Raw genomic sequence first — 22893 nt, 5'->3', positions numbered from 1 at the left:
CACCCCCGCAAAACTTTTAAATTGATTACGTCAAAGGGTGTTTAGTGGTTATATTCCAGACGTGTTTATTGGTTGGTGGCAAAGACCAGCCGAAAACTTTTCTCTCTTGCTTTTCTTTGTGTGTAAAGTTTTGCATATCTGTTGTGTTTGTTGCCAGGGAAGAGAATATTCCTGGATTTTAATCAAACGTTTTTCACCGAACATTTTTTGTTGTCCTGAGCTGGGACTTTTGAATAAAATAGGAAAATATCAGTAATAATAGTAAGTCAACAAACAATTTCTCAATATACACTCGAGTGTTCTGCAAACACTTCCTGAATGTAAAGGAAGTGTCCTGGACCAAGCAAGATATTGCTATTCAAACATTAAGGATTTTTTTTTTTTTTTAAGAAAGATCAGGTTTTAAAACCAGTTACTACTTATTCATATTAATTTGGGTCAGCATGTTTGGATAATGAGGAGAAAGTTTGCATATTGAGTCAACGATTGGTTTTTATTCAACTCACCTCAAAATGCAGAGGAAAACAGGCAGACACTGTCATTTTCCTTTTTAGCCTAATCCATGGACTTTACCACATGGTTAAAAACAATCATACTTAAAAAAACTCCTATAGGAAATCTGGCAAGCCTAGAAACACTAAATTTTGCCCTGTGGAGGTTTATGTATTGCCCCAAATTGAGTGATGTTCTTTCACTCCTTTTAGAAGTTTATGTCATCTCTCTGAGACATTCCCTGACAAGACACAGCTGAGTTCACCTTGCCCATATTTCTTTATGACAAGGGTTAGCCAAACTAGTTACTTTGTGTGCTTATGGTTAGTAATCATTTTGCTATGTTTCCTTGCCCTACTCCTGTGCTGTTACATCCTTGAGCGACTTTACTGTAAGGGTTAAACGCTGGTTTCTCCTGTGCTAGACTCTCCTTTTCCCTTGACCTCTGCAATGTCAGAGGTCAGAGGTTAAATCAAAAAGTATTTCGTATACAACAAAACAGTGCCACTAGGCCGGGCTTTGATAGAATTCTTCATGTTTTGCCAGTTGGTACCAAACATTTACTGGCCCACAAAATGTTTTACCAGCTTGAAAGAGCATAAGTAGGAAAATAAATAAATCAGTACTCTTTATGACTTAGGCAGCATAAATCACTGTGTTCCCTGAGTGAGTAGAAGAGTGACTATTTGCAAGTCTGATTTATTAGGAACTATTTGCTGCATTGGCCAAGGTACCATTTAGAAGACGAGTGTTAGATTGAGAATGCTCTCCCCTCTGTCTCCTCTCCCCTTTGTGTGTCTAGACCAAGAGCCCCCAGTAAAATGCCTTCTTTAAGAACAAGACGCTGACTGCCATTCATCAACTTGCTTGTCCCAAAATGAAATCTCTCATTTTGCTCCAAACAATGTTTAGGTTGTTTGAAATATAAACATCCTTAAAACGGCCCTTGAAGTCCCTGTAAAAACATTCAACCTTTTTTTTTCAAGAGGGGAAAAAAATCCCATGATAACCAGGCTTATTGAGAATTCTTCGCCCAGGTACACACCACCCACAGAAGATGTTACTTGCAGGTAAAAATTCTCCTTGGAAACAGAAAGCTTTGTTTCTACTCTTTTAGAAACAGAGCACTTTCCAAGCCTCTCATTGGGAATTGGGAAACTGAAAAGGAGCAGGTTTACACTTGTCTTAATTGGTAGAGGTGGAGCTTGCCAGGACAACAACAACGAGGAAATTGGGTTGAAAGTTAAGGAGAACTGTTAGGATTTTTAAAACCTGTGTTCCCTTTGGGTAGGACTCAGGTGAGGAAAAAAAAAAGTGTCTGAATTAAAGAGCAGGAGTCCCTTCTGATCTCCGCGTAAAGCCTTAAAAGAAGGAAATCAAGAAACAGTAAGATAGCCGACGAACCAGCAAAACCTTTTTAGAAGTTTGTCATGGTATGAGATTTATTCATATCAAAATAAAAACTCAAGGAACAACGCTCTATCAATAATAATAACCTGACACTCTTACGGTGTTATCTTATAAAAGCAACAATGACAACAAATCCTACCACCATTTCCTACTAAAGTTAAGGACGTGATCCATGTGGTTGAGAAGTCAACTGCTTCAAATTGCTAAAAAATGAACATATTAGCTAATTTCTATTTATTGCTTAATTTGTCATTTTAAATAAAAATTTGGCAGAGTTCCCCAGGAAGCTGTGTTTTCACAGTTTTTGTAATTTAAAAAATTAATGTGACTATTGCAGATTTTTCTCTTTAAGATTGTTAAGAGGCCATTAACTTTCCCGTGAGGATGTGGGACCCACTTGAGGTCTCTCGCTCATGGCGCCTGGTGGGCTTTATAAACACAAACCCCTGCAGTAGGGCTTCCCTTAAATTTTTATTCTTCTCTGGACACATGTATTTATATACATAACCATATATTGAGATTTTGAAACTTAAAATTCTGGACTTGTCTCCTCAGAATGAATTTTGCTGCTTTGTATTCCAGTTTCAAGAAGTGGCATTCTTGAGGCTCTGGGGAACTTGCAGAGTTTGATGGCATTAGGATATTTTACAATAGAGTCTTTGTAATTCCATATAAATGTGACATACATACAAGAAAACTGATTCTGACTGCTTTAGTCTTAATGAGAGGATGTGGCAGTTACTGTAACATTTCCCCCTTAGTTAAAACAATCTTCATTTTTAAAACAGTGCTGTGAAAAAGATAGCAGTTTTGAACTAATGCGAGTTCTAGGATTTTTGAGGGTATAAATCTCTGGAAAGGAAAAACCCAGCAGCCAAAAATAAGTCAGAACATAGCAATACGCTCTGGAATTTATATAATTTTGAATCTCTCCAAATTTTCTTGGGAGCAAGGGGTTATGTTATTATCCCAGTCCATAGATGGGTAAATAGGGAACAGAGAGATTAATTCACCCAGTGACGGGGCCAAAAAGCAAAACCTAGGTATTCTTTACACAGCGCTGAGCCCTTTTCCTTAGATGTAAAATATTTAATTGTATTAAAATATTCACCACCTCAAAACAGGATCTGAATGGAGCCCCTCAAAGTACTGTTGATGAAGAGAGGATATGAGCCTGAGTTAATCCAGACTGCCACATGGAAAAGCCATCTGGGAGGGTATTTTGAAATAAACAGATGGAAAAGGAAGAGATCCTTTTGTATGTAGTGTTAAATTTACATTATCCTCCATGAACTTCCACGTAGCCCCCATGTTTATATAATTCATCACTGTATCCTTAGACAACAAAGATTAGGAAGCCCAATGAGCTCACTTTTTTTTTTTTTTAAACTCTGAACTCTTCCTTTGGAGGGCAAATCTGGAGCAGGTTTGTAAGACAGCCAGATGGATCAGTGAAGACCAACCCAATCCATCTGTGCCTTCTTCCATAGTCCTGATTCTCTCGAGAAAGAATTTGTGATTTCTTGGTATATTACTGACCAATTTGCCATCAGTTTTGGCTACACTGATAATCTCCACCTATGATTTATTTGTTTCTGCCTCTCTACTTGGGAATATGCCACTCACTTCACTGATAACATCTTCCTTTCTTTCCCTAATTTAGGTCTCCATTTTCCCCTCTGCAACTAAACAACAAAAACAAATCAAAAGTCTTCCAGGGGTGCCCAGGTGGCTCATCAGTTAAGTGGCCCACTCTTGATTTCAGCTCAAGTCATGATCTCAGGTCCTGGGATCGAGCCTGTGTTGGGCTCCCTGCTCAACAGGGAGTCGGCGTGGGATTCTCTCTCCCTTTCCCTCTGCCCTTCCCCCTGCTCACTCACACGCACTCTCTTTCTCCCTCAAATAAATAAATAAATCTTAAAAAAAAAAAGTCTTCCAGGAATTATCCCCTTAAGTAACGCCTGGCATTCCACTCATCCATCTGTATCCCCTATGTGCCTCATATACATTGGCATTCTGTGGTCATTTGTTCAACAAATGTTTAAATGTCTTCTCATGTGTGTTCACCGAGTATTTTCTTCACCCCTGGCTGGCTACACGTTAGAATCATTCAGGGAGTTCATAAAAAATAATGATGCTTGAGTCTTCAGATCAAATAACCAGAATCACTGAAGGGTGGGGTCAGTGTGTAGGTAAACTTGCTTGCCAGGAAAAAAAGGTCCTGATTTGTAGTAGCTGTCAATTTCCATGGGGTAAATACTCACACCATAGTGGATTTTAAGCTACCTACCTGACATCACCAAACATACAATTTGAAAGAGATGCTTACAACTGGCTCACTAGGGCTGGCTCCGCACACACTACTGGGCAGGGTTCAGGCATATATATATATGTGTGATACTGAGATATATATAATAGCCACATAAACACACACACGCGCACACACACACACACAATCTCTAGGTTATTCTAATATGAAGCCAATGTTAAGAACTTTTTAACTAGATTACACATTTCTCAGATGCAGTAACTGTCTTTGTTTGCCTCATCTTCCCTACAACACCAAGAATAGAGAATGAATCAATGTCGTTAACAGACCACATAAGGTTATTAACCTATTGTTCACAGCCAGTGATGCAACAGTGAACACTGCAGTGTTCCCAATGCACTGACCCAAATGCACTGACTTTTAAATTTACTTTCTCTTGAAGTTCTTACTGATGAAAGTTGAGAGGCTAAATATATTTGGAATCTCCTACTTAAAATGTTTTTGTTTATATTTTGTTTATTTAAATATTGTTTACAAACAAACACTGGGTATTTACTTTTAGTACTCCTTACCACTCTTGGCTTTTAAGGGGGCAGCCCTGAGAATTTTTTTTCATGTTAACTCTGCTTTTATTTTACTTAAAACACACATGTAATTATTGACACACTTTCCCTATATGCTTACATGTGTTTAGAAGCTTCAATTTTCTTTCAAGCAGCATTTGTATAGAATAGTAGACACATATGATTGCTCAGATGGTCTTTCTCAGGCAAGACACCAGGGTGCAAAGTACATTTTTAGACACCTCTAAGGAAAAGATCCCATGGATATTTTAAAGTATATGAAAGAGCTCTACAAAGAACAGAACTTGGTAACCCATGGCACTGGGTAACGACGTACTTTAGCAGGTTCTGTATGATCTATTCAGATCTCCTGGGCATCTTTTTTTTAAGATTTATTTATTTATTTTAGTTGGGGAGGGGCAGAGGGAGAGGGAGAGAGAATCTCAAGCAGACTCCGAGCTGAGTGTGGAGCCCAACACAGGACTCGATCCCACAACCCCCAGGCCGTGACCCCAAGACCATGACCCTGAGATCATGACCCAAGTGGAAACCAAGAGTCAGAGGCTCAACTGACTGCGCCACCCAGGTGCCCCTTCCTGGGCATCTCTTTAAACCCAGAGGTGGAGAATAGTAGGACATTCTTAAATTTTAATAACAGCTCACATACTTGGCAATCATGGTTAATTTATTCTTCAGGTTTTTTTTTTCCCCTTCCAGATATACTTCCTCAATAAATATGATTCTTCTGTTTCTACGTATAGATTATATTCAGGACAAGGAACACCAGGCATAAAGAATAAAAGAAGTAAAACTGGTTCCTAATTTTGATGTTGCTAAAACTACAGAAAATCTGATTCAGCCAATGAGGAAGGACCTGAGGGTTCATCAATCTGCAAAGCTGGGATAACTTAATTTCCCAGTTCCCCAGCCTTCTTTGGGGGTGTTTTGGGATTATCAAAGGTTATGGAATAAAGCAATAAACAGATTATGTTCCTGTCATAAGTCACAATATATTTTTCAGCTAATAAGTTCTGTATCAAGTCAATGGAATATGGATAGATAGAAGGAAAGGACAAAATTTGATGTTTAAGAGTTGGCAAAACACGTGATAAGATTATTAAATATTTGTTTTATATGAGGCACAGAAATAAAGATTTTACTTTTTAAAGTATATTTGCTTTGTATACTTCCGGCCTTGATTGTCTAGGGTTTTTTTTTTTTTAAGATTTTATTTTTAAGTAATCTCTATACCAAACGTGAGGCTTGAACTGAAAACCTGGAGATCAAGAATTGCATGCACTATGGACGGAGCTAGCCAGGCACACCCTAGGGTTTTTAATGACATAATCTCAGACTATGTATTCCTGGCTTTGTCTGAAGGACACAACAAATTTGCAAGAATACTGTGATGCTGACATAATCAAAACTAGAAAAATTCTAATTAAAGATTTAATTTGGGGTTGGGACGCCTGAGTGGCTCAGTCGTTAAGCGTCTGCCTTCGGCTCAGGTCATGGTCCCAGGGTCCTGGGATTGAGGCCCACGTTGGGCTCCCTGCTGAGCAAGGAGCCTGCTTCTCCCTCTCCCACTCCCCCTGCTTGCGTTCCCTCTCTCGCTGTCTCTCTGTCAAATAAATAAATAAAATCTTAAAAATCTTAAAAAAAAAAAGATTTAATTTGGGGTCATATCTTTTTCACTCTATATTAATTATAGAATAATAGAATAATTAACTATATTAATTTCACTTTTTATATTAATTGGGAGGAAAAAATCATAATAACTATCTCTTACCTGAGCAGGCTTCTTCTGAACGACTTGTTGTGGCTAGGGAAGAAACAAACAAAAAGAACTGTTATATTTTAAAAGGAAACATACATAATGAAAATAATTAAGTATACACGTTTTAAATATAGACACTTGCCTGCAAAGTAAAGACAAAAAATTGGTTCTAAAATTAGATTCACTTGAGGAGTCAAAGGGGCTAATTTGTTAATATTTTGTTTAAAAACACTCAGCTTTCTTGAGATACAATTTACATACCATAAAATTCACCCATAAGGTATATAATTCAAAGTTTCTTTCGTATATTCAGAGAGTTCTAAAATCACCATCACGATGTAGTTTTAGAACATTTTCACCTCCTTTCAAAGAAACCCCATACCCATTATCGACTGCTCCCCACTCCCTCCTGCCTTACCAGTCACCCTCCCATTCCCTAACCAACCACTCAACTTTCTGTCCCTATAAATTTTCCTATTCTGGACATTTCATGTAAATGGAATCATCCAGTATATGGTCTTTTGTGTCTGGCTTCTTTGACTTAGCACCATGTTTTCCGGGGTCATCTGTGTCGTAGGCACCCATCAGTACTTCATTACTCTTTATGACTGAATAACATTCCACTATATGGATATACTACATTTTGTTTATCCACCCATCAGATGATGGACATTTGGGTGGTTTCCACCATTTGGCTATCATGAATAATGCCATGAACATTCATATATAAGTTTTAGTGGAGACATGTTTTCATTTCGTTTGGGAATAGATAGCTTGGAGTGGAATTCTGGGTCATACAGGTAACCCTATGTTAAACATTTTGAGGAGCCGCCAGACAGTTTTTCAAAACAGCTGCACCATTTTACATTTCCACCTACAGCATATGAGGGTCCCAATTTCTCCATATACTTGTCAACACTTGGTAATGCCTGTCTTTTTAATTATAAACATCTACTGGGTGTGAAGTTCAATGTCACTGTGGTTTCAATTTGATTTTCCCTAATGACAAATGATGTTGAACATCTTTTCATGTGTTTATTGGCAATTTGTATATCTTCTTTAGAGAAATGTCTATTCAGATCTCTCGCTCATATTAAAGTTTGTTTTTTCATTATTGCGTTGTAGGAGTTCTTTATATGTTCTGGATGTGAGTGTCACTGGAATATGATTTGCAAATGTCTTCTCCCATTCTGTGGTTTGTTCACTTTCTTGATGGTTTCATTTGCAGCCTATTTTGTTTTATTTACATCTGTAGCTCTTAAATTATATATGTAGAGCAGAATTCTCTTTTTTGAGTGAAACATCTGAGGGAAGTTTTTTCTACCCAGCCTAAATTAATTTTCCAACAATTGGAATATTCGAAAGATATTTAAGTTATTCTTGGTTAATGTAAGAGTAGGATCTGAAGCCCAAGCTTTTTGATGGATTACTTCCAGTACTCACTCTCAAGTCCAACTAGAAGCCTTACTTCTTCTATCTACACATCACTAGGATTTGCAAACACGACGGAGCCACTCTGATGTGGATCGTGACATGCTTTTGTGGCACAAATGAAAAAAATAAAATCACTACCGTTCTCCCAAATAACAGAAGTTGGGGCCAAGTCACCATATCACGGGGCATAGAGCTCCTATTCATTTTCATCCCTCTTGGAATTTCTATGATGGTGTGATGGTCCTACTGCTGATGTAGTAAACATGTTAGATAAAAATCATCAGAGCTTTTTTTTTAGATGAACAAGATAAAAAAAACTTTTTAAAATGACAAAATACTTCTGTTCACTGAAAAGAAAAGTGCTCTTCCCTTTGCCTATAAGTCACAGGGGAGATGACATCCTAAAAGCCCAGACTGTGAGATGATCTTTTCTGCAGGTGGTACTGAACCAAGGATGATGAAGACTTCTTGCCTCTTAGGATTCCGAAGGGTGTGCTGAGAGAGTATTCATTTCACAAGAGTCATTTGTAAGGACAGACCACTTTCTTCCTTCTCTTTCTTCCTGCCGATGACACCTGTACACATGTTTACTCCCAAACCGTTTCAAATCCCCACACATTCTTGCAGGCTGACTGGTTTCTATGGCCCAGAAGTTCCCCTCCTCTTTTGGCTGAGGATCCCGCATTCATGGGACTCCTGCACACCGCGGGGCTCAATGAAAATCCTCTGTAAGGGCTGCCAACTCACCCGATTTTCCATGAATGAGGTCCTGACACTTCAATGAGGGGAAAGACAATGTCTGAACCTCAGCCAGCCCTGGCTCCCGGCCTAGTCGGTGTCACAGAACTCCTACCAGCTGCCCCTCCACACAGCACTTCATACTTCTCAGACCACCAAACAAACAGACCCTTGAATGCTCTCACTGCTGGTTGGGGTGATGGCTGCCAGGATGTTTTCCCAGCCTCTGGCACCCAATGGCTCCAGACGGTGCCGAGAAAGTTTTCTGTGGTTGTTATTTTGTTTTGTTTTTATTTTTATGAATGGCTTTGGTAGAAAATGCAGACGGAAGCATAATACTACAGCCATTCATAAAAAGGAAAAGGCAACAAACGATAATCTGGAAATCTTCTGGGACACCAAACAAACCGCAAGTTTTCTTATCTTCCTCAGGGCGTCTCCTAGCTTAGGACTAAGTGTTGATACCTAAAAACCAGTTGCCTCTTAGGATTCTTGTCATCAAAAACATGGTTGGCCCCTACATCCCTAGAAGAAGAACTGAATAATATCAACTTGCATATGAATCGGTAGTGTGGTTGGCGGTATATTTCCCTGCACCTTCATACATGAGTCGTATTTTACATGTGCATTTCCCATATAGAGGCTAAAATCCTTTGTATTTTTAACAGCTGCTGCCCCTTTGTGACCAGGAGGGCCCAGGCCTTATTATTTCCATTTTTTTTTTTTTACAGGGAAACTAAGGCATAGGGAATCAAAATGACCTCCCCTAAGATCATTTTCTAAAGCTAAAACAACTTGAGTCTTCTGCTTCTTTTAATCCCCTGTATAGTACTCTGAAGAAACCCATTTTCTTCCTTAAACTTCCCCCTCTAAAGTCAAATTCAAATCCAGATCCAATTCAGGAGGAGAGTGGCCTTGACTTCTACTTCCAGATTCCCCTTCTTTGGGATCTCAGGATTCCGCACTGCCGCCATGGGCAGAGGAAGCCCCCAGCTTCCTGGGCAGGGCCCAGCTCTGCTTTACAAGGCTGCAGGTGACAGGTGAATGCCAGAGGACACGAGTTAGGCCCCACAGGGCCAGCTGATCCCCTGGCTCCCACTTGGAGATTCTTCCTTCATTACCAATTGTGGAGGGTCTGAAGAAGTCCCTTTTAAAGGCATGGATTTCATGATGACGATTGTATTGAACAAGTAACAAAGTCCTCTAACTTGCTTATTTAGGTGTTTCTGATGACTCTGTTTCTAACTGTCTGTGCACATGGTGAGAGTTCATACACTTTAGGCACCTTGTTGGCTTGGCATACAAACTCTTAGTGCACTGAAATTTTGAGTTCCTTGTGTTAAGAGAGAGTTAAACCTTTCAAGAAGATTCTCATGCAAATCTCCCACTCAACTGTTGCATTTAAACATCTCAAACACAGTAGGTGAAAGAGAGCTTTCCAGCCAGAACGAAATAACATCATCAACAACAACAACAAAGGACTCTGAAGATCAAGTGCTTTGGGTTAATACAATGTTAAAATAAGACCGTGAGAACTAAAAAGAACCCATGGCTAGAACATATCACGGAAAGATTCAGAAAAGCCCTTTCTAACCACCCGGACTTCAAAGTGTGGTTCTCTGTGGGCCCATCTTTATACTGGACAAGTCAGCCAAATTCAAAGTACAAACTTTATGCAAATAAATATTGTTAAAGTTTGTACAGAGCATAGGATACAGCATGCTAAGAAAGTGCAAGGGATACAAAAAAGGAAAGCACATACTTTTAGATTTCTGACATCATACAGTGAACCAGTATTTCTCCAAAAGAAAAGAAAATAGTTATTGAATTTTTAATGTTCACAGAGTATTTTAGAATGGCACTTGTGTAGGAAATGGCCCGCTATACCATCTATTTCAGAATAATTAAGGGGTTCCCCGGCCCTCTTGAGAATCCAACCTATGGTTCCACGGAGTCTAGGTATTTAAAGCTGATACTTAGACAGCTAAGCCACCCTTCTGGTAGGCATTGAAAGAAAATCCTTCATAACAAAGAGCCTAGACATTAGTAGCTCATTTTTAGTACTAATCTAGACAGTAAATGAAATGAGGCTGGAATTGGGCTTACCAACTTCATTTTGAAAAAAATGAGGTACAATGTGCAGTAAGGTAAGGAAGATAATTATGTAAAGTGTCTTAAGTTGACCTTTGAAAGAAAATAGCCCTTCATTCAGATCTCTGTACAGGTGGGTCTTTTGGTTTAATATAAGCAGCAGATTTTTAATCTAATTATATCTTTTGTTTTTGCCAGCCACTGGGAGGTGGTTTTGTCCACTTGCTTTAAAATCATAAGACTGTTGTTCAATCAAGAGGTACCTCTGCTCCTTAGCACAATCTTTTCTTCATGTAGATTGTTTTTCACTCTCACAGCAGTATAGAGTAAGACAGATTCCCCTAGCTATTTACTAAAAAAAGAATTTTAAAACTCTCATTTCCTCTGCAAGACATGAAAGTCCCCTTCAGTGTCACTCTCTTGAAATGAGAGTTAACATTGAAGGGGACTTTAACATCTCCCAAAATAACATCTCACAGATAAGCTCAGCTATTTAAAATTTTAAATTAAATATGGGATAATATTAAAAACATTTCTAAACAGCTATTTGTTTTTAGACTTCCAGAGAGCCCTTTATGCCTAAGTCAGCTCGTTGAAAAAGTGGGTCTTATGATTGCAATTGTAACCGCATGAGTGCAACCACCTTCATGTTTTGCCTGAACTGACTGATGAATGTATCCCTACCATTTGGAGAAAATTTCATTAAATAAATCGACCTATTGCTCAGTTACCTCAACTGCTTTCTGGACTAAATTAATTGGTTATTTGTAGTAAAAAGTATCAACCAAATTCAATAAGTAGACACAGCCCAGATTCTACACAAGTAATTGTCCAGTTTCTACATAAACACTTCAAACATGGCCATGAACCATGAAGGCCCACAGCAGCTTCAGGTCATGTGGTGTACATACTTACGGGAGTTTTTTTTTTGACTTGTGTTTTGAACAATACCCCTTTTCAACCTTTGTCTCAAAGAGCTTAAAGGCAAAAAAAAAAAAAAAAAAGACCTTTCTTTCTGTATATAACCATTCACCAAGATTCATTTTCCATTTATGTGCTGAGAAATATGCCTTTCACCCTTTGAAATTTCACAGTGCTATTTTGAATGCATTTTCTCTGAATATGACATGAACCGAACTGGAGGGAGATTACCATCATCGAGAATGAAAATTCTTTCCTGCCTTTCATGAAATGATGTAATCAACATACTTGTTCATGATGCTCTGGATTTACAGCTCTAAAACTTCAATATTCTGGAAGTCAAGATTTATATTGGGGTTCCTTTAACAAAATGAACATGCTTTACAGGTTTTGAACCATTTTTTAAAAAGTGTAAGAACATCTCCCTCTCCTTTTACAAATCAGATCTTCAATGGAATCCCACAACAGAAAGCAGACAAAATGGTACGTCTGACAGGAATGCCAGCGCCTCCTTCACCTGACTTCTACTCCAAGCCATTCCCTGCCCTCCAAGGATGCCCTGGGGCCCCTCGATGGAACACCGGAGCTCCAGGGAAGGTCACATAAAGGTCTCTGATCTTTAGATGCAAATCCTCCATCAGACCTGTGTCACCAGGATAGGTGGAGGCAGGACATTCCCTTTCACTCAGCAGGACTTAACACTGTTAGGTTGAACCGTATGAACTTGCACACGTGTTTGTCAAACCCAGTAAGATAGCAACAAGTTCATATAGGTTAGCCTAATAGAATCAGGGTAAGGTGACCATTCTCCTTATAATTTTTGTGATTTGTCGTGAGGCTTTGGTAGCCTATACAGATTTTTATACTTCCTGTGCACCTAGATCCTGCACTCAATTTCCCATGCCACCCCACCCTGGCTCCTAACCCTGACACATATTTTGCCAAAGTCCTCCAGACTCTGGGGTGAAAGAAGGGATTTGCTTATACCAGGTGTGATGTTCCAGTTTTCTCATTTATTCTGTAGCTTTTCTTCCAGTACACCATGGCTGGCTTTGTGATCATCTCGCTAACTTCTTCTCATACACACACAAGTCCTTCTGAATTCTACCTCTTCACTGAAACGGAATGGCTAGGATAATTTGTATGTAACAATACTTGGCGGTTACCCAGGAGAGCTCTAAAAGGAAAAATGTAACTTCTAATTTAATTTAAAATGGTCAACTCTCCGTTACTGACACTAGTGTAGGGCAGTGGAGTTCAGGGTACTCTCTAATGCCAAATGACCCAAAATTATTTTATTTACCTAAGAATTTTTTTTTTTTTTGGTAATTAGATAAGAATATGGTATGTCTAAACTTTGAAGAATTTATTTCAGATGAAATGTTGGTGCGACAGTGTGAGGAGGAGACTCAGCTACAGCTATACACATCCCGTCTTTGTTGCATATACCACTTTTCTTGGGTTGGAAGTCTTGTTTTCATGGCCTCCTCAGTTGAGAATGATCCTGCCCCCTAGTGGTGGGAGGTCTTGGTAAAGAGAAACCATCTACGGCAACTAGCCGGTGGCAATCTTCCTCCAGCTTAGAAAAAGCTTGAGTTAAGTCATGACTCCTATTTCTTGTGCCTTCTGTGTGCAGTTAGAGATGACTGTGCAGTGTGTGTACACATGTAGCCCAGAGGGTTACAATTTCACAGTAACATCTGGCTCTTATAGTGCAAAGGAGATTTTGTAGTTCTCTGTACAAAGTCTCCTAAAAAGTGATATATCTATAGGGAGTTTTGGCAAAATCTCCAGAATTTCTGCTTGGTACTGGTGGTGGAAGGGAAGGTATTCTTTATTTTTTACTTTACTTGGCTTTACTCTTAGACTTTAATGCAAAAGAAAAAAGTAAGCACCATTTCAAAAGTATTTATTGGATTATTATAGCAAAGTGTCCTCACTGTGGCTGGGCTCATTTCATCTGTTCAAGGATGAGAATAGTCACAATCTGCTCTAGGTAGTGTTTATTAACATCAGCCTGTGTGTGTAGGGCAACATGCCACAATAGTTCTCATGAAAACTGATTTGGGGGCCAATCCTTTGGAGTCTTAGCCTTCACTCTGGGGCCTTTCAGACACCTTCAGAATGGAGGGCAAAGATCAACAGGGGACCCTTTAAAAATTTCAGTGTCTTGATTAGTTTTGAAAGCCAATCTTCCATAATCTGACGAAGTTATTCATTAGTTCACCAGATTCTAATTGATATTTGATAAACTATAAAGCAGAGGGGGACTGGGTGTACAAAATAAATAAGAAATGTTTCCTGGCCTCAAGAAGTCTAGAGTCTATGGGGGAGGGGGACAAACAAGGAAATATATTCAAATACAGTGTGCAATTTTAGACTATTTTTTTCTACGTGCAATGTAATCTCTTATGTTCAATGCAATTTTAAGTGTAAAAGCCATAGTCATGATTATTTTCCCTCTAATAGGGAAAGACAACATGATTTTTTTCCCTCTAAAAGGGAAAATAAGAAAGTAGAGACAGAAGAAAAAGAGATGTAAGAAGAAATTTGAAGACTTGTTATAAGAGGAAAAGTATCACTTCTTTCCTATCACACACACAAAAAATATAGATAGGAAAGAAATTTCCTATAATTAGCTTAAAAAACAAAACAAAACAGAAGATGCAGTGTGGGGGTAATGTTGTCAAAACTATGGTTAGTTTTAAAATGATACTATGGTGTGCTCTTGAGTTACAGCAGTTAAGAGACTTTTTTTTTTTTTTTTAAATAGAAGATGGCCGTGCTTTGGGAATATAAGGCATTCTGAAGTGAACAGTCACACACAGGTGGGGTAAGGGAAGACATGGTCTCATGAATTGACTTTTCATCTCAATTTTTATGATTCTCCAAGATTTAAGGACAAAATTCACCTGCAGGCAAACATTTCACCTGAGTGAAAATGGTGGAATTAATGTTCCTTCATAGAAAAATAATTAATCTGTCTCAGTCCTATTTCCTTATTCTACAAATTTTTAAACAGAAACACTATGTATTTTTTAAAGGCTCAAATTATTTAGTTATTCTCTTTACATATTTCTTTTTCTCTGCATATAACCATTCACATAGCTATAGTTCACTCTGCATATACACACATGGTTAACAGCACCGAAGTAAAATGAATAAATGTTTGAAACACCATGCTGCTGGATTTCAGCAAATCAAACACATATGCACTGATGTTGTGGGCTAAGTTCATACTTTAGCTAATGTCAGCTTTAGCTAGATAGAAAGACTAATTAATATTCAATACTAGATGAAGATAGACATCTGTGTGATCATGGAAATTAAATTATATATTATTGAAAATGAGCAATAATTTATACTCCAAGTTTGTTGGTGACATACCTGAAAGTCCATTTAAGACATATGTCTTCTTAACATTTGACTGATTCTTCAGGTAGTCGTTATATGAAATTGGATTTGAACTTAAACTAATTATTCCCGATTTCTCACATAACATTTATATCTTTTCTTGTATGTTTGGCCAATTGCTCATGATAGAAACAATATGATTTTTAAAAAAGATTTTATTTATTTATTTCAGAGAGAGAGGGTGAGAGCGCACAAGCAGAGGGAAGTGGCAGGAAAGGAAGAAGCAAGCTTCCCGCTGAGCAGAGAGCCCCCCTCAACCAACGCAGGGCTCCATCCCAGGATCCTGGGATCATGACCTGAGCCGAAGGCAGACACTTAACTGACCAAGCCACCCAGGCGCCCCAGAAATAATGTGATTTTTAAAGTAGTTCTAGGGCCCCTGGGTGGCTCAGTTGGTTAAGCGACTGCCTTCGGCTCGGGTCATGATCCTGGAGTCCCGGGATTGAGTCCCGCATTGGGCTCCCTGCTCGGCAGGGAGTCTGCTTCTCCCTCTGACCCTCTTCCCTCTCGTGCTCTCTATCTCTCATTCTCTCTCTCTCAAATAAATAAATAAAATCTTAAAAAAAAATAAAGTAGTTCTAATTACTTTTATTTTGATGAAAGAGATTTAGAATCAGTACTTAGAAAATTTCTTTGGGACATCAACATCATGATGGCATGAGTCACTCCTTTATTCTCTCCTCTCTGATTTACAACTACTCAGACACCCATAACAGGAAAAAAAAAAAGTGCCCCTGCACAGCACATCAGGACACTGAGAGATCCACTGGACCACAGAGGAGGTGGCAGATTCAAGGAAATGACAGTGGAGCCCCCAGGCAGCAGAGACAGTGGTGGCAGAGAGAGTGGGGTGGCTGGCCAGCAGTGAGCCAGCACAACCTTTTTGACAAAGGAGGTGTAGGGTGAAGGCAGTGAGTGAGGGTCTGCCTGGTCATGCCCTGCAGCCCGAGGGAACCCTTGCTCTCTCTGAGAAGAGATGGCAGTGACTGGGGCTGGGTGGGGGGGAAGGAAAGGAAAGGGAATTAGGCAAAGAGCGCTGAAGGAAAGCTCTCTTGCTGTCTCCCCCAGGAGTCAAGAGGACTGCTCATGGACCACTAGGATCCTTCCCCCTTGAGAATACCCCTACCAAGCAGCAGGCATACCCAAAGCCCAAGTGCTAAATACACCACATGTCTCTTTCTCTGCGGCCACCCTTCACTTTTTTTTTTTCCCCCTTTTATGTGTTTGCTGCCAACATTAGTGGGGAGTCAGCTCTGGGTAAGAAAGACCAAAAACATATGCTATAACGCCACCTTCTGGAAAACAAAAGGAAGGCTCTAAACTACCAGCCTCCTGAACTGTTAACAATCAAAGTAAACAAAACTGCCTAAACAAGACAGATGTTCCCTACTTCAAATACAGAGGCAGAGGCACTTCTCATCAAACACCATGGAAAACCATGGTAATACAGTATCACAAAAAGTGACAATTTTCCAGCAACTGAGCCCAAAGACATGGAATATTGCAGCCTAACTGATAAAGAATTTAAAAGAGCTGTTATAAAGAAATTCAACAAGCTATAAGAAAATTCAGAAAGTTAACACAACGATCTCAGGAATAAAGAGAAGGAGTACTTTACCAAAAAGATTCGGATCCTAAAAGAGTGCCAAAAATAAATTCTAGAGCTGAAGACCTCAATAAGTGAAATGAAGAATGCATTAGAATGGATTGGATATAAAGCAGATCATATGAAAGGGAGAATTAGTGAGCTCGAGGATAGAAATGTAGAAATTATTTAAGTGGGAGAGGAGAGAGAACGAGATTTTAAAAAGTAAAGAAACCCTTTGAGAACTATCCGACTCCACTGGGAGAGCCAACATAAGAATAATGGGTATCCCAGAAGGAGAAAAGAGGAAGGAAGCAGAGAACATGTTTAAAGAAATAATAGCTGAGAAGATCCTTAACCTGGGGAAGGAACTGGATATACAAGTCCATGAAGCTAATAAAACGCCTTGCTCTCTCAATGCAAAACAAAACAAAACAAAAACCCACCTCCAAGACACATTATATTAAACGTGTCAAAAGTCAACAATAAAGAAATCATTTTAAAGGCAGCCAGGAGAAAAAAAGATAGTAACTTATAAAGGTACTCCCATTAGGCTACTGCAGATTTCTCAGCAGAAACTTTTTGGGCCAGAGGAGCGTGGAATGACCTTTTCAAAATATTAAAAGATAAAAACTGCCAGCCAAGAATACTTTATTTGGTAAAGTTATTGACCTGATATGAAGGAGAAATAAAAGCTTTCCCAGACAGACAAAAGCTGAAGGAGTTCAACATTCCTAGATCTGCCTTATAAGAAATGTTGAAAGGAGCTGTTCAAGCTGAAAAGGCAAAAGTATACAAAACTCTGATAAGGTGATCAATAGTCAGAATTAGAACTGTAACTCTTTTTTAGAATGGTATGTGAAACTCTTAACCATAGCATAAAGTTAAAGGAAAAGAGGATTAAAAAAACTGACTACTACTACTTGGTAACAAAATCACAGCTAAAAAGAGATAATTTGTAGCATCAAAAATATAAAAGGAGAAGAGTAAAAGGATGGAAACTTTATAGGCAGAAGAAGATAAATTGCTATTAGCTGAAAACGGACTATTTTATCTGTGAGATGTTTTATGCAAACCTCTTGGTAATCACAAAGCAAAAATCTAGAGTAGCGACATGAAACATAAAAAATGGGGGGGACTGAGCAAATCACCCTGGAAAGCCACAAAGTTACAAAGGTAGACAAAAGCAGAAGGAAAAAGAAATAATGGAGAGACAAAATAACCAGAAGGCAAAAGGTAAAATGGCAGTAGTAAATCCTTATGTATCAATAATCACCCTAAGTGTAAGTGGTTTGAACTCACCAATCAAAAGGCACAGAGTGGCTGGATGGATAAAAAAACAAGATCCAACTATATGTTGCCTAAAGGAGACTCATTTTAGCTCCAAAGAAAAACACAGGCTCAAAATTAAAGGAATGGAGGATGATATTCCAAGCAAATGGAAATAAAAAGAAGGTGAGCATAAGCCATAGTTATATCTGGCAAAACAGACTTCAAGCCAAGAAGAGTAACAAGAGGCAAAGAAGGTCAATATACAATGATAAAGGGGTCAATGTCAAGAAGATATAGCAATCTCAGTTTTTATGCTCCCAATACCTGAGCACTGAAAGATACTGAGCGGTTAATAACAGATCTTAAGGGAGAAATAGACAATTCACTACAGTAATTGTAGGGGACTTCGGTACCCCATTATCAGCAATGGATAGATTTTCCAGAGAGAAAACCAACCAGGAAATTGGGATTGTTGGGATTGAACCACACTTTAGAACAAATGAACTTAATAGACATATACAAAACATACTATCCAACAGCAGCAAAGTACACATTCTTCTCAAGTGCACATGGAACACTATCCAGGATAGAAATGTGATAGGCCACAAAACAAATCTTAGTAAATTTAAGAAGACTGAAATCATACCAACTATATTCTCTGACCACAATAGTATGAAACTAGAAATCAACAAGAGGAAAGTGAGATGATCTACAAATATGTGGAAACTAAACAATAAACTTCTGAACAACATTTGGGTCAAAAAAGAACTCAAAAGGAATTAAAGGTTATCTTGAAACAAATAAAAATGAAAACACAACATATTGAATATTATAGGACGCAGCAAAAGTGGTTTTCAGGGGAAAGTTTCTAGCAATAAATGCATATATTGAGAAATTAGGAGGCTTTCAAATACACAACCTACTTTACACCTTAAAGAACTGGAAAAAGAACAAATTAAGCAGAGAATTAGCAAAGGAAGGAAATAATAAAGATCAAAGTGGAAGAAAATGAAATAGAAATAAGAACAAACTAGAAAAAAATCAAGCTGGTTCTTTGAAAAAGTAAACAAAATGGACAAACCTTTAGCTAGACTAAGAGCAAAAGAGAGAAAACTCAAATGACTAAAATTAGAAATGAAATAGGAGGCATTATAACTGATATACATGAGACTACTACGAACAATTATGTGCCAAGAAATTACATAACCTAGAAGAAATGGATATATTTCTAGAAAAGAAGAAGTAAAACTTGTTATTTACTGATAATAGGATCCTAAATATAGGAGATCCCAAAGAATCAGTCAAAAACCTGTCAAAATTTGTCAACAATTTCAGTAAAGTGGCAGGACAGAAAATCAGCATACAGAAATCAGTTGTATTCCTTTACATTAATAATGAAGCAGCTGAAAAAGAAATAAAGAAAATAAAGAAAACCATCCCGTTCACCATAGAATAAAAAAAAAAATACTTAGGAATAAATTTAACCAAGGAAATGAAAGATCCGTATAATAAAAAGTACAAAACTTTGCTGAAAGAAATTGAAAGACAAACAAATGGAAACTCATTACATGTTCATGGATCAGAAGAATTAATATCATTAAACTGGCCACACTATAGAGTCAATGCAATCCCCGTCAAAATACCAAAGACATTCCTTGTAAAAATAGAAGAAACAAACCTAAAATTTGTGAGGAACCACAAAAGAATCCCAACAGCCAGAGTATTCCTGAGAAAAAAAGAACAAAGCTAGAGATATCATGCTTCTGAATTCTGAACTAACTACAAAGCCATAGCAATAAATACAGTACGGTACTGGCACAAAAAAAATAGACCCATTAACCAGTGGAACAGAATAGAGAGTCTGTGATTAAACCCCAGTATCTAGGGTCAATTAATATTCAAAAATACCCAATGGGGAAAAGGTAGTCTCTTCAACAAGTGGTGCTGGGAAAACAGGAGAAACAGGGAGAACAATGAAACTGGATCCCTATCTCACACCAGTCACAAAAATGAACTCGAATGGATCAAAGACTTAAACAGAAGACCTGATGCCATAAAACTCCTGGAAGAAAATATAGGGAAGAAGCTCATCAATACTGGCATTGGCAATAATTTTGGGGGTATGATGTCAAAGCACAAACAATAAAAGAAGTAAATCAATAAATGGGACTACATCAGATCCAAAAACTTCTGCACAGCAAAAGAAATAATTAAGTGAAAAGACAACCTACAGAATGGGAGAAACTTTTTTGCAAGCTATATATTAGGTAAAGGGTTAATATCTAAAATATATAAAGAACTCAGCCAACTCAACAACAACAACAACAACAAACAATCTGATTAAAAATATGGGCAGAAGAACTAAATAGACATTTCTCCAAAAAGGACATCAATATGGCCAACAGACACACGAAAGGACACTCAACATCACTAACCATCAAGGAAATGCAAATTGAAACCACAGTTAAGATACCACCTCACGCCTGTTACAGGCTGTCATCAGGCAGACAAGAGAAAAGAGGTGCTGGCAAGGATGTGGTGAAAAGGCAACCCTTATATACTGTTGGTGGGAATGTAAATTGGTCCAATCACTATGGAAAACAATACAAAGGTTTCTCAAAAAGTTAAAAAGAGATCTACCATATGATCCAGCAAGTCCACTCCTGGGTATATGCCCAAAGAAAATAAAAGCAGGAATTTGATAAGATATATGCACTCTTGTGTTTATGACAGTGTTATTCACAATAGTCAAAATATGGAAACGATCCAAATGCCCATCAACAAATGAATATATACATGGATACATATACACAATGGAGTATTATTCAGCCACGAGAAAGAAAACTCTCCTTCCATTTATGACAACAAGGATGGACCTTGAGCATATTATGCTAAGTGAGATAAGTCAGACAGAGGAAAATAAGTACTGTATCATATCACTTATATATCAACCTAAAAAAGTGAAGCCTTTAAAAAAAAAAAAAAACCAGAGTAAAATGGCGGCTACCAGGAAATGGGGTGGCAGAGGGCTAAGAGAAATGGTGTTTAAGGGTACAAACTTGTAATGAGTAGTAAATAAGCCATCGAGATCAATGTACAGTATACTGAATAGAGATACTAATACTGCACTACACTTTTGTAATAAGTATATAATGTGATAAATGTTGCTGTATCAGCAATCACCTTACAACATATAAATGTATCAAAGTAACACACCCTATAACTTAAACTTACACAATGTTACACATCAAACTTACTCAATTTGAAAAAAAATTTCTTTGATTCCAAGAACATTTGGTTCTTAGACTAAAACATTTAAAAATAGTTTTACAAAATGATTTGAGTATTGAGTATTTCCCAGCAGCTATAATAGTTACACATGAAAATTGAATTTAAAAAGCTGAATCATGATTTTAGACATTTCCTTTCCTTAAGGAAAGAGTCAGTAAATTTATTTGTAATCTCTTAGGTTCTCAAGGACTACAAAGGGATAGTTTATGGGTTGTGAGCTCTATGATACTTAACTGAGTCATATCTCTCCTAGAACCCTAATTTAGCCGTATTTTCTTGGCACCAGCTTAGGGCTGACTTTAGCAGCTGAGTTGTTTTCCTTGGAGGAAGTTTAATATTCAATCCGAGAAATGTTAACTATTCCCGAACATTAGCTTATACCCTTTAATTTTTTAAACAGTTGTAGAAGGGAGTTCTCTTTCTTCCACATCCTCACACTTCCAGAGGGCACGCAGCACCCTGGTGTTTCCAGAAAATACCTTCTTCCTGGACCCACCCTCAAGGTTTTCTCTGGATTAATGTCCTCTTCTTCAGAATCCATAAATTAAAATGTCTCATTCCTTCTTCAGAAAACCAAACGCATCATTCATCTTGTCTCCAAAATCTCTATTTCAAACTCAAGTAGAGCTAGCTTCAGGCAAACCCTGAACTACCTAACTCAGGTCAACTGTTCTAAGATGGATAATTCTGGAATCGATATACTGCCAGTTTAAAAACTATGTGTCTTTGTTTATACTACTCCCGAAATGTCTCTCTGAACTGCACTTCCTGATCACATTCATCGAATTAAACATTTTAAATTTTTTAAAAATATTTCATTTATTTATTTGAGAGAGAGTGTGGGGGGCGGGGGGAGGGGCAGAGGGAGAGGGGACAAGCAGATTCCACACTGAGTGAGGAGCCAACGTGGGGCTCGATCTCATCACCCTGAGATCATGACCTGAGCTGTAATTAAGAGATGGACTCTTAACCAACGGAGCCACTTAGGTGCCCCCCAAATATTTTTAAATTACAATTTAGGATTAGATCATATGACTTCATTTTATATCAGTCATATGATAATGCAGCAATATATACTTTACAAAGTGATTTAGTGTGTACTGTCTGGTTGACCTCACAATGGCCATCTGAAGCAAGTAACGCTGTTCAGATTTACACAGAAGAAGAAAGATCCTAAAGCAGCAAATGACTTGCAAAAGATGACAAGGCCAATATATAATGAAGCGCCCATGTCAACCCACGTTGTACAGCTCCACATCTTTTGTTCTATACCACACCGCTCCAGCAATGGGCTTATTCTGTGCTTGTTTTCTTAGGAAAAATCCGTGCCATCTTCTCTCATCCACAAAAAATAGCACTTTAAAAAAAAAAATCTAGCTTTCTAGGAGGATGATTTCACTACGAAAAAAAATTACCAACTAATAAGAAAAACTGCATTTTGATGAAATAATTTTAAAGATCTTAGTTCAAAAGAATGTTTCTAATATACTTAAAGGACACATCAGTATTAGAACACTGTTTTCATAATAACGGTTTTACTCCGAAAAAAGTTTTCTCATCAAAAAGTTCAAGATGTCTCAGAAATATAAATAGCATCTTGTTTCTCACTAGATTTCTATAAAAGTAGGAATCCCAT

The 22893-nt window shown here is 38.0% G+C and overlaps 1 protein-coding gene across 1 annotated transcript in view; it reads right to left on the bottom strand.

Annotated features, from left to right (window-relative positions):
* HMGA2 (high mobility group AT-hook 2) overlaps positions 1-22893 on the bottom strand; it is a 135172-nt gene that overhangs the window by 5784 nt on the left and 106495 nt on the right. The window contains exon 4 of the mRNA XM_028110751.2: positions 6524-6556. Coding sequence (XP_027966552.2) covers positions 6524-6556 — 33 coding nt within the window. The remainder of the gene's footprint in view (positions 1-6523; positions 6557-22893) is intronic.

The sequence above is a fragment of the Eumetopias jubatus genome, unplaced genomic scaffold (assembly GCF_037043125.1).
Source record: "Eumetopias jubatus isolate StellerSeaLion01/CBP00866 unplaced genomic scaffold, mEumJub1_p1.0 scaffold_8, whole genome shotgun sequence".
In the NCBI taxonomy this organism is placed as follows: Eukaryota; Metazoa; Chordata; class Mammalia; order Carnivora; family Otariidae; genus Eumetopias; species Eumetopias jubatus.
The sequence above is the reverse complement of the archived record's forward strand: the minus strand, read 5'-3'. Positions and strand labels throughout refer to the sequence as shown.